This window comes from Chlamydotis macqueenii, chromosome 1 (assembly GCF_036417535.1).
Source record: "Chlamydotis macqueenii isolate bChlMac1 chromosome 1, bChlMac1.mat, whole genome shotgun sequence".
Taxonomy (NCBI): domain Eukaryota; kingdom Metazoa; phylum Chordata; class Aves; order Otidiformes; family Otididae; genus Chlamydotis; species Chlamydotis macqueenii.
The window spans coordinates 45788313-45804362 of NC_141556.1; the positions used below are offsets into that span (position 1 = coordinate 45788313).

At 32.1% G+C, this 16050-nt stretch overlaps 1 protein-coding gene across 2 annotated transcripts in view; it reads left to right on the forward strand.

Annotated features, from left to right (window-relative positions):
- The window catches only part of LRRIQ1 (leucine rich repeats and IQ motif containing 1), a 111947-nt gene that overhangs the window by 86474 nt on the left and 9423 nt on the right, over window positions 1-16050 (forward strand). For both annotated transcript variants that reach the window (XM_086740056.1, XM_086740057.1), the window contains exons 23-25: window positions 4266-4398; window positions 5963-6023; window positions 10349-10469. In XM_086740056.1, the coding sequence (XP_086596182.1) occupies window positions 4266-4398; window positions 5963-6023; window positions 10349-10469 (315 nt within the window). The remainder of the gene's footprint in view (window positions 1-4265; window positions 4399-5962; window positions 6024-10348; window positions 10470-16050) is intronic.

Here is a 16050-nt window from a genome sequence, read left to right on the forward strand (position 1 = left end):
CACAAAATTTAACTGTAAAAGGTTGGATACAGTGTAGACTTCTCCACACATTTCTCGATTTCGAGAAACAGATGACATATTAAAGTTAGACCTTTTATCTTCCCATTGTCAACAAATAGATTTTGAAAAAAAACCACCATGTTGAATCATCTTTAGCATCCTCTTTCATATAAAGTGACAAAAAGTTGAGTAGCTAACTGGGATTTAGAAGAATCAAGATTGGTGTTTCCTAGGCATAGAATTTGAAAATTAAAATGCAGTGTCTGAAGGATCACCCTGAATGTAGACACAGTGTAACCATCTTCCCTCCTTTTGTATACTGGCTTACTGTTAAGAACACTTGCCCTTGCACTGGGGAACGTGGGTATGAGGTACTCCTTAGGCTGCAGGAAACATAGGTTTGAAGTACTTTTTAACCTGGTGAGATTTGAATCTCTGGCTTCCACATACCAAGGTATTCCCTTTGGGTATGTTTCAGTCCTCTTTTAAAGCTAACTGCTACAGCTGAGGGCACAAGATGGATCAATCTTGAAGAAAAACCTATAAGAAAAAACTGACTCTATCTAGAACTTGAGGCATTTCACCAGAATTAGTTCACAGATTCTTAGCCCTTCTCATTTAACTCAATGTATTACCAGAGATAGTCTAATTTAAAGTACATAAGGAGCATCCATATTTTAAACTGAACAAAAGTTTTGCTGTCTCAGAATATACCCTGTAAATTAATTTGAAAGAGAAAGGGTGACGTTTTTCGGGATCCCAAAGTTCAGGTTCTTATGGGTTTGTATGTTGATTTGGGAACCTAGAAAATAATATATTTTCCTATGGTGTTCAGTACCAAGGACATTTCAGGTGCCCAGGCTCTTCTGAAAAAGTTCTCTTTACTTAGATGCCCAAATTCTGTAGAAAATGGCAATAGGTGCCCATGAAAGCTATGTTAGATCTGGCCTAAGTGTACAATATCTGTATAGATGATTAATTGACAACACCTAGAAATCATTGCTGTATTAATGCCAAATGTAAGACTTTCCCAATCTTAAATTATTAACGTGTGTGTAGTAAAAAAAAAAAAAGATGGAAAGCTTAGAAGTGATAATCTAATGAGGGTATGATACTTTAAATACCTCTGAGATTAATTTGTTTTTTGATGGAGTTGTGCCTTCTTTCATGTGTTCCTTTCTTCTTTGGTATTCTAAGAGTTGTCTCAGTTTAACAATTAAAGATTATAGGTCTGATCTATTTCAAAGATGCAGAATGCTTACAGCTCTTTAGAACTTCTGTGGAATTTGTGAGTGTTAGTACTTCTACAAAATCAGGTCCAGGTTTTAAAAAACCCAGAGCCCCAGTTTAAGCAAGCTATCAAGTAAATGCATGTTAATGATACTGATACACTAGATCCTGAAACACATGATGTTCATAAGTGGAATAGAAAAGTGATAATGCTGTGTTTTAATTCATAACATGGTATTTTTTCATAAGAATTAAAAAGAGAGATGTTACTATTAAAAAGTGAGATTATGGGTGTGTTCCAAATAAGAAAAGAGAATACAATTTTCTGTAGGGTTATTAAACAAATTATTGAACAGTGTCTGCTCATTTGAGAAAAAAAGCCACTATTAACATTAGTATGGAACAAGAATACTCTGTTTAATAGCACGTATGATTTTAAGAAAAAAAAATCCCTATGGTATGCACCTTTATCTTGGTCACTTTCTTGTGTCAGTAATGTTTTGATTATTAACATACAAAAATAAATAAAAATAAATTTAAAATAAAATAAAATTTTATTAAATAAAACCAGTTGTGTTTCAAACATAATTTACTCAAAAATTCAAACTGCAACTAAGGCAAATTATTAACAATCATTCTGTAAAAATAACTTTCCAAGATAAAAGTATTTAATTTTTTGGTAAGTTTTATCATAGCTTGTTTTATTCCATCTTCTTTTCACCATCACTGACACACAGGCTCAGATATGAGCTTCTAATACTGCTTTTAAATCCCTTCATTGATATTCCTTTTAATTAACAAAAAGCTAAGAAACATTTTAGCAAATACATAAATAATACTGATCCTTTTAATAGGAAGAAGTAATTATCCTAAAAAAGATAGCAATACTGGACCAACTTTTCTGTAAGTACAAATAAGAAAAACTCTAAAGATAATTTCTTGGGGAATTATTCCTCATTGGAGAACATATGCTGAAAAGCAGAAGACTCAGTCTCCAGGACAGCTCTTATGAAGTCATGCAGAACGTTTCTTACTCCTGTTATAACTCAGCATCTTCTTCATCTGAAAAACTATTAAGGTGCCAGTGTAGTTGCAGACTTGAAACCTATACATTTTCAAAATTTAAAGGTGAGAAAGCTGTACTCCTGAACCAGAAACAGGGGAAGGCAATATCATAAACTTAGAAAAGAAGAAATGGCTCCCACTTTAATCAAGGAAAGTTATGAACTCTGTAATTAGGACTCTTCATATTTTAATATTTGGCACTGATTGACTAGTTCACTGCTTGACCTTTTTAGTCAGCCCTCACAACCTCATTTGGGTAGAAATAGTGAGTGTCCATGCAAGCTTTTCATTTTCTGTCTTTCAAGGAGGTAGGTGACAATTCTTTACATTCAACTTAGGATAAATTCTTCTGCCTAAGTTCTGGTCTGTGAGTCACTAGCAAGACATATATGACTTCATGTTCTGAACCAAGAATATGGCCCAGAATAGGTTAATTATGGGTTTGGCAATTGAACACAGTCAGCCTAAGGAGTGGATTTAGCTTGAATAGAATTTCTCTATACCAAGATAAATGGAGAGCACAAACGAAAGACATTTGTATTCCAGACTAGGAAATAAGAAGCTATAATACAATATTCCCTTAGAACTAAAAGATTAAAGCAATGAGCTCACTGCAAAGCCAGGTAAAATGCAACTACATTTTGCAGCTTATGCAAAGTAAATTGTAATTTTTACAGAAGATTTAAAGATACTACAAGTAACGTAGCAAAACTCTCAAAAGGTGAGTTGGGGAATAGCCTGTAACTTCAGTTTGTTTTGTCAAAATGTGAATGAAAACTAAGGCTTAAAATAAGGAGTATGAAGAAATCATTCACCTCAAATGCAGTTCTGGTATTCCACCCCACTGTCCCACTGCCCTTTGCAGTTAAACCATAGTTATATAGTTAAATCACTCACAGTGGGCAAGTGGACTTGGTACAAAGTGAGGTGACTTACGTCCTTTGCTAGTTCAAGTTGGAAAAGGATAAGTATGCTCCTACAGTTTTGTAAGCAACATCTAGGCTACTCAATTCACCTATGAAAGGCAAAAAGGAATAATCAGCAAGAGGGAAGATAACTCAGTGTCATCTGAAATTATATTAAGGAGAAAAACAACTTTTGTACAAAAATAAGTTTTCTAATGTCTCATAGAAGTCTGAATTGAAGGTGCCAAGAAGACATAACCTATAAAGTTGATGTATAAGGACAGAAAATAAAAAGTCATTCTAATCCATTAATGTCCCCATGCAACAATGATGCTTCCCCTGCAGGCTTTTCCAGTTCTGACGTCCTCTTCCTTGTACTTCAAAATATATCTGATATTCAGCAGAATTGACCCATAAGCTGAAGGATCTACAGTGTTGCTATTTTATTCTCTATCTTTAGAAGGCTTTTGTGATTCAAATGTAGATACTAATTTGTGAAAAATAATATCATGTATGCAATTGCTTTGAAATCCAATATCAGAAATTGACATTAGAATATCTTAATAAATCGTATTAGTAAAAGACAGATTAGAGGAATAAGATTGCCATGTATCCACTCTTGCATATAATGGTGATTTTTTTTTACCTTATAGATTGACAAATAGAATTGTAAATATAAATGTATGTGTATTTTTAATGATAGAGATAGCATAATAAGCAATGTTCACAGATGCTATGACAAGCAATTTATTTGTAATATATATTTCTATATATGTTTCAGAATAAAGGAGAATCTTGTTTCCCAATAAAAATATATTTATTCAGAACATCAATATTTAATCCTAAAAGAGAAAATAAAACATAAAATTCAAAATTAATTTAAAAGCACTTCTTAAATATATCTGAATAAATTCAAGTTGGCTGGACTCTTTGTAAGAAAATGAAGTAATTCCTTTATATCTTTTGTAAAAGCCAATACACTCGAAGTTTATCTGGGGAATCTTAAAAAAAAATTGTATTTTAAAATAATGATGAAAGACAGGAGTATCTTTTTTTCCTCCCTAGGTAAAAAAGAAGAATTTTCTCAGCTGGATACTGTTTTAGATGAGAAATTACAAAGGAGAAAAGACTTTACACACAAATGGCTTCATACGCAGATTTTGGATTATGAAGCAGCCAGTTCCAAAAATATGAAGTGGTGAGGTCATTGCCTTTAAATTAGATTCTTTTTTTTTATTTTAAATTTATCTTGTAAAGCGAAACCTAGGTTAATAGTTCTAAAACAAACACAACTTTGTAGCTAGCAGAGAGCACACCATATTTCCGAGTCCCAAACATGGTACCCTTTAGTAGTTGTTGTACAGATACTTCTTCCATAGTTAAAATGAAATTATAAACAGTGCAGAATTATAAACATGCAGATAGATGTCTACATAGCTTTGTGCTAGCAATGTAGTGGTTTTTATATCGTAAAGAGCGTAGAAAATAGTACTTATTTGTCATATATTTTATAACTTTATTGGTATATATTATGGTTTTATGTAATTAGATCAACTGTAACATTACCTATCTTGCTAGATTTGATTAAGAAAGTAAAAAAACCTAGCTAGTATGTATTTATACTTTGTCTTCAAAACGTAAACCCAACTTTTACATCTTCATAGTATACTTTAGTAAAATGTTGTAAACATGCTCCTTCTATATTTAATTTTGGTTATTAAACAGGTAAAATATGAATACAATTAAAGAAAAGGTTAATCTCATTCCCTAAATTAACATGGAGATATAGTGAGTATATTTTGGTCATAAATTCAATATAAACCATTGATATCTTAGTGAAGTCATTAGTAGACACAATGCCAAGCACCACTAATAAAACCAAACAAGGTGTCAGTAGGCAAGCAATGAATTTACTGTAAGTATTTTAACTTTATTTTAATTTCAAATTTATTTAATTTGAAATTAAATTGACTGCATATTGTTATGCTTTGTATGGAAAAATAGTCAATGTTTCTAAATTGTATCAATGACTGTAGGAAGTATACGCAGCATGTATTCCTTAGAAAATATTTAACTGTCAGTCATGTTGCATAATAGTGAAGCACTCAAAGTGTTTGTGTAAGATAACTGTCATGACTTTTAATTTGAATGAAAACACTGGAATAGAACATGTAATGATATTTGAAAGTAAGAAGACACAGAAATTTATTAAATAAATTTTGTAAATGTGATTATGTTACCTCTCCAGGTGTGTGCTGTGCACCAGTATTTGTACTGACATTTTCTAAGATTATGATACCATTTTTGAATGTGGCAAAAGTCCCACTAGCTCCACTGGAACATTACTGGTAGACTGTGTAGAGCAGCTGATAGATTTATGTAACTGAAAACATATTCTACATAAAGAAATGTGACAACTGATTTGGCTGTAATTTATATCAGTGCATGCAAAAATTCATACATGGTTGCATTTATTGACATTTATATTTTTAAATTAGTATTCTGTCATTGGAATAAACAAAGTTAATTGTTAATTTTTTTAATCTTATTTTTGTAATCTAATTTTTAAATATTAATTACTCTGATACTTTAACATTATCATTTAATATTAGTTACTCTGCTACATCTTAACTAATGAATTATTTTAAATAGTATTATTTCTACTTAAGCAGGAGTGTTTCCAGGAAAAGATTCTGTACAGGTATTTTAGTGAACCCAGTACAGTGGGATTTATTGAAATTTCTATTCTACATTTTTCCCAGCTGTCATTTTTTGCCTGAGTTAGATCCTGTGATACGTGACAGTAGACGAGTACAACTTGTGGTAAGGACTTATTTCCTTGTGGAATTCTGCAGAATTCAGCTATGCATTGAGGATTTTTTCAAATGTATACTTGGTGTAAAAACAACCACGAGAATTTTTAATTGAATAATTATTGTATTTGGCAAGAAGAAAATGTTTGAGCACAAGAACCCATGTGTGTGCATGGGGTTCTAGTTTCATAATCTGATACTGGTTTTATTTTTAAGACATCAAATGCTACTGTGTGTTTTTTAAAGCTTCTACATCAACCTTTTAAAAATGTTTTAAAAAAATTAAATATAGTTCATCACTTGAGTGAAAACGTGTATTCTTGCTGATATGATTATGTGGGGATTAAAAAAATTGGGCAAAAACTTACAAACTATACAGATTTAGTATCTTATGTTCATATACATAATGTTAAAAGTTGCATAGAAAGTATTTCCTGGTTAGGTGATGTGTCATATGCTTCAGTCTGTACTTTAAGCAATCTTGGTCCTTTCTAACCTTTGTCTTCCTTAGCTTCTCCACTTATGCAGTGTGAATGTTTTGGAAACGCTTTCATAAACTCTTCTAAAATTCATCATTGAAAAAAATGCTTTTGAGACTTAGATGTTACTATTACTGTTTTCTTTAAGTCAGATTTTGTCAAAGATTTTTCTTTGATGCAGGGTGTGTCCAATTCTTAGATTCCTGTTAAAGTTTAGTGGCTGAAATCATGAACCAGGCAACCATTGTGATGGGTTTTGGTTGCAGCAGCACTAATAGTTATTTGTTAGGTAAAGTCTAAAACTGTAATTGCTCTAATTTGAGCAAATCATAATCTAATAATGTTATCTAAATTACACATTATGTAATTATTAGTAAGCATATGTGCATATAGGTAGATTATATCTTACTTACAGTAAGCAGTTCTGTCCACAAAATACTGCTGCAATCCCACAACAGCGTTATGTGGTGTGCCCACATAACTGGCAGTGTTATGGGATTGTCACAGCCTGTGCCACATAATTACATAGCTGTTCCACATGAATGAAACACAGAGGAAAATGCAATAGGAGGTCAAAAAATAGAAAAAGTAATAAAATGTATCTTTAGTGCAGAAAGTAGTACTGTATAGGGAATGAAATAATGGCATGGTTTGTACACAAAGACAGCTGGAGAATTATTGTTTAAAAATTTATATGGGTTCTCTTAAAAGCTGAAATGTGAAATGTGAACATACTCCTAATGCTTTTGCACAATAACTCAGTTAAAAGCTATGAAATCATGACAAAAATGAAGTTAACACTTAGCTGCAGTCATTATCAAAAAAAGTAGGAAACGTTCTGGTAAACTGAAATAAAGAGGAAAATATGCATATATATATATATATATATATAATTAGAAGAGGAAAGCATTCCCAGGCATTTCCAGTAGTTTATTCATATGTCATATGCTCAATCATAAATTTTCCTGATGTATAATAGGATCCCTAATTTGTATATGTTACATAAGCAAATATTTCAGGGATACAAAATGATATTTCAATGGTTGCATATTAACAATAAAGTCTTAACCCTTCTTATTGGGGAATAAACCCTATATATACTAAGCTGTAGTAAATCTAAGACCTTATTATGTTAATCTTGATCATCTTGATGATTTTGCTTGCTACTACTACAAAAGTGCTTAGGAAGGCATGCTGACTTACAGTTTGCACTGGGCACTTCAAATTAATATTACTTTGTTCAATGACAACTAGGATAGACTTCCTGATTCATCTTTATATGTAGTTTAAGTTACCTGCTTGGTTAACCACTTTACTATTAATCAGCATCTCCAAATCATTAAGATATCATTTAATTTAAAGGCACTTCTTACCTCAGAAGGTTACAGAATATCTTGATAGTTTAACATAGGAACAGACAAATATTCAGATGCAGACCTATTTTCAGAGCAAAGATTCCTACTGATTGAAATTAATTTCCTATTAATTGGGGGGAAAAAAAATGTTTGTAGTAATAAAACTAAGGGCGAACAGTCTGAAGAGCTAACTGTGCTGATCACTACAGATGTAAGTCCAGTATTGTGCTCTGTGAAAATGTGTACCAGTATCTTAAATTTCTTCCAAATTTTTGGCTCTAAGCTATAAATGTAAAAAGGAAGGTTTTAATTAGCTTCAGAGGACTTTCAGTCAGGTTCTTTACAAACCTGAAATTAAGTTTGCTCCAGTGATTAATACAACCTTAAATATTTCTCTGACTGTAATTGGGTGAAAACACTTATCTTTTTTAGAAAGAAAATAATAAATATTTTACATCAGAGTGCCAGACAGCCCTGTTAAAATTTAGCATATAAAACTGAATATTGCTGTCTACAAGATGATGAAGCCTCAGATTCTTTGATAGTAGGAACTAGATAATAATTCCATGGAAAGGTTAGTTGTTTAAAATACTGTGACCTCCCAGGTCTTTGGAAATTGGGACATTAGAAAACTTCTACTGTGTGCTGAAACAGGTTAAATGGAAATAAGAATGATAAATTTCATTGGTCTAAATCTCTCTGAGGATCATAATGATTGCATTACTTCTACTAAGGAAAGACTAAAAGCTTTCTTTTTAAAGATTTTGAACATATGAAACTCTCCCAAGCTTAAAGCAACTGTAAACATTAAGGGCAAAAATATAAAGACTTGACAGGATAAAACTGTGAAAGTTTCTTGACACTGCTATGGAAGAGAAAATAAAATATTGGTGTAAACGGCAATAATACAGCCTGCTACCTGTGCAAAGCAGAACTTTAAGATCATGGTCATTAAACATATAAAAAGGCAAGGATCAGAAGACAAGGGATAAATTTTCTGTGCTGACAAAAAGGGTACACAGTCACTAAGGAAAAGCATAAAACCTCTCTATCTTTGGAGCTGTTGGTTTGAAAATGCATGAACTTTTTAATGAATTTTACATTAAACAGTGACTGGGTAAAGACAAAGAAATGAAACAGGTCTCCACTTCATCCGAGTTCTCTAAGTTAGACCGGACTACAAAGCCAGTCTGCGTTGGTGCAGTGCTGCTCTTGGTACAGTGAGCTGGTTTGAACAGGAAGTCTGGAGATCGTCTCCTCCAGGATAGCCTACAACTTTACAGTAACAACATTTTCCTGAGAAAAAGGGAGCTGCAGGCTTCAAACCCCCAAGAAAGGAGTTGAGACCTAGTCTCTTGATTCCTGATCGAGCGATCTAGCTGCTACGATATTATGCAAAAGTTTGGTGACATTACAACTAGCATAGTCTTTCCTTTTTTTGTTGGTTGGTTGGTTGTTTTTATAAAAAGTGAACACTTCTCAGTTAAACACCTAGCTTCTGAAAGGGTTTGGGCCTTGTCAGCCTAGATAGAGGAAGGACTTAATCTGCCTCCTGGACTCTACTTCTGAAGGTCCAGAGACTAGAAAATTTAGGCATGCCAGTACTTGCGGCTGACTGCCTCTACACTGGGGATTTTGTAGGTTGCTCTTCTGCTGTGTCTGATTTTTTTCCCCATCATTGCTACCGGCCCTCAGTATCTAGTCATCAGTATTGTTAGGTGGCTGCTTTTGATGTTGAATAGCTTTTCATTTCAAGGAAAGTGAGTTCTTGTTGAGTAAATGTGAAGTAATTTCTGCAAAACTAACAATCTACCGTTTACAGTGTGTGATATCTTCCAGGTCAGTGTTCTTAACCTTTGCCCTCCATGTTCCCAAAACAAGGACCTATTGCTAAAATAAGATATGATTTTCATTTCTATTTTGCTATATTTATGTGCAGGTAACATGTGTCATGCCATGGATATTAGAAGTTTATCATTAATATAGTACTCTTATCTAAAGTATAATTAAAATGCTGTCTGATGGTTATGGTTAATTAGCAAAAATCTAAAAGATTAAATTACTTACTAGGCTCTTGACTGATTGAACTGATACGTGTCCTGGATAAAACGTAAATATTGCAGAAAATAATCTGATATGACATCTCTGACATTCAACTATAACTTAAATTATAGACTGGTCAGGAAATGATCTTAAGCTGTTTAAGGTTTCATCAGCCGTCTGCAAGATTGATTTTCTTCAAAATTACTGTACTAAAATGTTTTCTTTTGTTGTTGCACTGACTCAGATCACAAACCACAATTTTAAGATCGGCTCTTATTTACAAAAATGCTTTGACATAGTGCATTTGTTCAGCCTAGGCAACAATAAAGGATTGTGGTATCATTTTGAAGAAGGTTGTTTGACAGACCCTGTTTGTTTATTTGGGGTAATGTGAGCTGCATTCAGAAAATGTTATATTTTGTTTCATGATTGTGTACATTCTCTCCCACTGCTTCCAGGCAAGCCCTGTAAGCAGAGAAGACATGGATTTAGACCTTGTTTCCATGGCCAGTGGAAGTGCTTTGACTGAGAATAGAGAAAAAAATAAGCAGCCACACAGACACTCAGCAAGATCTTCAAGTAAGTTATGGGTTTTTTTCAATATCAATTTTAAAGATCACTTTTAAATGTTTGGTGGAACTGAGCATGCTTAGAATACCTAACAACACATGTTACTTATCTTTCTATTTCTTTCTTATTTGAAACCTTTACATATGTTTTCTACAGTTCTGTTTAAAAACTACATATTTAATATCAATAGACTTTCCTCTTGCCATTTTAACCCATGGGAAGTTCCCTGTGACGTGTGCTAGGCCTTCTGATGATTGAATTTTTAAAAGATTTTGTTTTCTCTAAATTATAAAACAGAGTGGGCTTTTTAATGTTCACCTTTTTCTTTTCCCAAAAGAGTTTTGTAAAATACATCTTCATTAACCAGAACACATATCCTAATCAAGCCACAGATTTCTATCATGTTGATTACCAATTATGCTGCAGTAGATGCATCCTACTAAACTTACTGTAGCTCAGTGGCAGAGGGTGCTTTTAAAGCCTTATATTTTCACCACTCTTTCTTTAATATAATTCAAATTAACAAAAGAATTTATATATGGAAAAAAGGAAAATACTTGTGCATCATAAAATGGAAGTATTTTAAGTTTCATGTTTTGTTTTATGTGATATAACTGAAGAATATCTTAACATATTTCTAATAATATGACATACTATATTTTGTCATTTGTGTACAATGTCTTTTCCAATAAATAAAACTCCAAACCCCAAGAATGTACATTACAGAAAATACAGGCAGTACTAAATAACTTTGGCAAAATTGTTGAAATCCCTAAAACTATTTAAGTAATGAAGTTTCTTGAAATGCTTCAAGTCAAAATAGAAATCAGGTTATTTCATAAATCATGTGTAATTGCTGGATTGGCTTTTTTGGTTAGGTTTTCATATATGCTGCCTTTTCACTTTCAGTGAAAAACAAATTAAAATTCAAGGAAAACATATAAAAATATTTGATATCTGTATTTTTCTGCCATACTTTGTAAAGGATTTGAAATAGAGATTTATTTACATTGTATTAGTCCACCACAGGATGGAGTACAATTTGTCCATGCTTATTCACTTGATTTAAATTTCTAAAATTAGATTAGATAAAATTTATCATCCTAGTCTAAGTTAATTGTATCCATGGAGAAAGAACATAATTCGTTCTCTCTGCCTGTCATCTTAGAAAAGAAGAAATTGTGCCCTGAGTTTTCCTGTTTCTCTCCATTGGCTAGTGATGAAGTCCCACCATTTAAATTAAATGAGATTCCTAACTGCTAAGATTCTAAATTTAGGTAAAATAAGTCTAAGCTACTGATGTCAATGGCAAAGTTCTCATTATATTCATATATTTAGAACAGAATATATACATTTCCTGTATAATCGAGTTAAATAGTGTACACTGCATTCATATTATTGCATAGCTGCTATCTAGATTGTAACCTACACTGTACGACCATCCAGAAAAATAAATAAGAATAAGATCTTTCAACAAAGATAGGCAAGTAGAACTCACCTATCTTAGGAGCTTGGGAACAATAAAGAAAAAAAAAGTGTAATTGTATTATACCTTCAAAAAGAAGAGACTAGGAAAATAGCAGGAAAGAGCAATCAACTAGCAGAGTCAGAAGTGTGAGAGACAGTTTACAGTGTCTAGTAATATAGATGTATTTACATAAAATGTGTATTTACTACAGCACAACTGCATATTCATTCTCCTTTCAGTAGTCCAGGAGCTAAGGAAAAAAAGGCTTAAGTCTTATCTCTTTCTATATACATTTCTATGTGTGCATCTGTATAAATTTTTCCATCATGGATTTGAGAAATGAAACAGTGATGATACATTAAATTGTCATGCATATTATATATAAAACCAGATATTACTATTACCCTTGTACAATTTATACGCATGCAGTATATAATTATATATATTATTATATTGGTTCTTTTTGCCAAAAGCTGTTGCTTTTCAGTGATCAAAAATAAATTATTAGCCATGTGGTATCCTTGATCTGAAAACATTAGAAATTTCCCATTATTTATAATGTATTTATTATGGAATACTTCCCTGTTTTATTGTCTCTCTTGGTTTTGCTTTCTGAAATATTTAATGAAGAAGCCTAGAAACTGTTTTAGTGATTTAATAGGTATATTCCCTCTGAGTTAGCCTGCACTTTTATTACAGAAGAAATTAGAAAAAATGCTGTGACCTTAGAGGTGCTTGAATTGTTAAATCAAGTTCTTGCATCATTCTTTTTCAGCAGAAGTCAATGTCAATGAATTGGCAAACTTTACTTAATAAAATGTTACTAAGTTCACTTTACAACATCCATAATCAATATTGTTGCTCATAATTCTTTTTAATTATTGGTAAGAAGTCTTTGGCAAACTGTACCATACAACTGAGAGATATTAGTATATATTACAGATATTAGTTGGGGCTATTCTATGTTTGTTATAGATAAATTGTAAATCAATAATTGTAACAATAAATTATTGAGATCCTCCTAGCTGAAAAGTGAGGTCTGAAAATACAGAATAAATTATTTTTAGGTATATTTACTCATAAAATGCTCAAATATATATGATACTGTAATAAAATGCATTTTATATACTGCGGGAACATGCCTGTATTTGAATGATCATGTTTTTGTAAAGACAAAACATACAATGCTTCAAACATATTATCCTTTTATTCAAAGGTTTTTTAGAAAAGCTAACATTTTCAAAAATACTTTGGGGAACTGCCCAACTTTTATATACTTTTTGTAGATCTTTTTTTCCAAAGGTAGGTTCTTAGAATTCCCAATTAAAGAATTTTAATCCTTTTGTCACCCAAATTTACTGGTTTTTTTTTTTTTTCAGAAAAACCTGGATAGGGTAGGTTAATCCTAAAATAACTTAGTTCTGTTCCTTGACAAAACAAAATGAATTATGGAATAAAGGAAATGCTGTGGACATAGTATATCTTAGTTTGTGTACTTAAAATATTTGATGTCATTCCCTGTTATATGTTCAAAGGGAAAATTGACCCTGGGTTAAATTCAGCCAGTATTAAAAAAAAAAAAAAAAAAAAAAAGGTAAAAAAAAATATGTAATTATATATAACCTAAAGAAAGAGTAGCAGTTGTTCAGTTAGACTGGTTAGTTACCAATCTAATTATCTAATTTAGGATCTTGCCTCTATTGATCGCCAGTATTTCTTTATGCTCCCTGGTAACTAACTTTTGTTTTCTGTTTCTTGAGGTGATTTTTGGGGGTGGGTTGTTTGTTTGGGTTTGTGTTTTTTTTTTTCCATTCTTGTCTGACCAGTGAGAAGATCTTAATCTCTGTGGTACCCTATGCCAATAAGTTGCAAAAGTGTATCAGAATGACCTTTTGCTGATTGTGTTTTCTGCCTTTCAATTTCACATAAACTTAGCTTGCTTTTTTAAAAAAGAACAGAAAAAATGTTATTTTTCCCTAATGTATAATTTCTCTGTAAGACACATACATGAGCCCTGGTGGTTAGTGGCTTACAGTTAGAGTTATGCAAGATTCAAGTATCAGTCTTACACTTATTGGTATTTTTATTAACTCCACAAATATTGGTGTGAATTGCTGGTTATATATTTTTTTCATGCCTTCCTGAACACTGATACTGTAGTTAGCACTAAGTTGCTAGATGGGCATAGAAATATTTTGCAATTATTGAAAGTTATTATTTTTTATACTTATCTAGACAGGAATAATTTTTTTTATATACTAATATCCAGTTTGTGAGTAGGCTATGACAATCAACTCCATTCTGTCGTCCTAATCTGATACTGACCAACAGATGTTGGACATTTAGATGGTTCTCCTATATATTTATGTTGTCTACCTATTGTGACAATTTTGTGATTTTCTTTTCTCTGCAAATCTTAAACGTTATTTTCTTATACTTCTTGTCTTATGAACTGCAGTCTTTGGACAGGAATTTCCAGAAGCACCAGAATTTGAAAGTGAAATGCAATAGGAGCTGTGCCTCTAATTGTTATTTAAAATATTGAACAGAATTCTTAATTCTTCTCTTCCTTGCATTCTAGTCTTTCAGGGAGCCTCTCATATCAGTAAAATACTGCTTTCCAGGAAAAAAAAAATATGAATGAATGAATCTTGTCATTTCTTCATCATCTTTAGTTCAAAAAATGAAATACTTAAATAAATACTATCTCCACTGCAAAACATTTATAAATTTCATTTCTCAGATAAATTCAAACTTTACCATTCTATTAGTCAGTAAAATTAAATTAATGATGTTTAATAATACCTTTCTTACAGTGGAAAAACTTCAAACTCAAGGAAAAAAAAATACAAACACTGTAACCTTATTTTACATTCCTTTTTATATTTTTCTCTCAATTCTTATTTTACTCTTGACAGAACTCCCACCTGATTTTTTTTGCCATCCTTTCTTTTCATAATGTGAGTCCTTAGAAAGTCTTCAAATTTGTTTTATGCAGTATATGGTACAGCTTCACTTCTTTAAAAGATTCCTGCTTTCCTCCTCCTTTCTCTTTAGCGTTAGTATTGTCTATATATTCTAGTTCCATAACTGCTGTCTTTCATTTAGGATTTGTAAACTCCCTGTGTGCAATAAACATCTCATTTTTAAGCTCTCACTTCATGCCTTTACTCATATTTTACTAAGAAGTTTCTTGTGGTCTTTTTTTCTTTTCTTCTTTCTTTCTTTTTTTTTTTTTTTTCTTGCTTATGCAATCTAAATTAGAAGTTTGACATGTTGTGGAAACTGAGTAAGAAACATCTTAGCAACAGGGGATCAAATATGGAGTAGTTATTTAGTAGTCCTTTCGATTGCTCGGCATTTACCTGCTTAGTAGACTTCCTGGAATATAATGCTAAAATTTGTGCTTTCTCCTTAGAAATGTGTAAAAATATGGTAAATTTATAGAGGATATTTACAGTACAAATTACTTACCATCATCAGCAAAATGCTGAACCAAATTTACATTAGAAACCACAACTGTTGACACAGTTTTAGGAATAAAGCTGTCTCTTTGGTAAGCCACATCTGGTTATATGACCACATGAATGTTAGTGGACAAGCATTTTGTCCAATACAAGACAGTTACGTGATTCCGTACTATTAATATTTTTGTACTCAGAAAATGAAGGCATAAAATGGATGAGAAAGAGTTCTCCAGTTCTGAAGTAATTAAAATTTGCCAGGCTTTGATACTTAGTAGAAAAGCATGACTATTATTTTGAACATCCTTTCAACGTAATATTCTTTTCCACACAGATACCTATGTACATCTTACCAGAATATAAAATATGCCTCAGAAAAAAAAGCTGTAAATCCACCATACATCAATGCATAGCATATATTTACATGGGCAGAGGAAAACAGTTAGAATCTAATTAAACCTCTGGTATAGGCTGAAGGAACACAAAGTATCCTCAATCTCGAAAGCCTTAGACATGTTAGAACAGAATGGTGCCTAGGCAAAAAGCCATGTAGAGATGGGATAGCAGTGGTACAACTCTATGTGAATTTGAAGTTCTTGATGACTTCAAAACAAGAGCTCACTCATATCCTGCGAACTTATGGTGCAGATAGATAAAA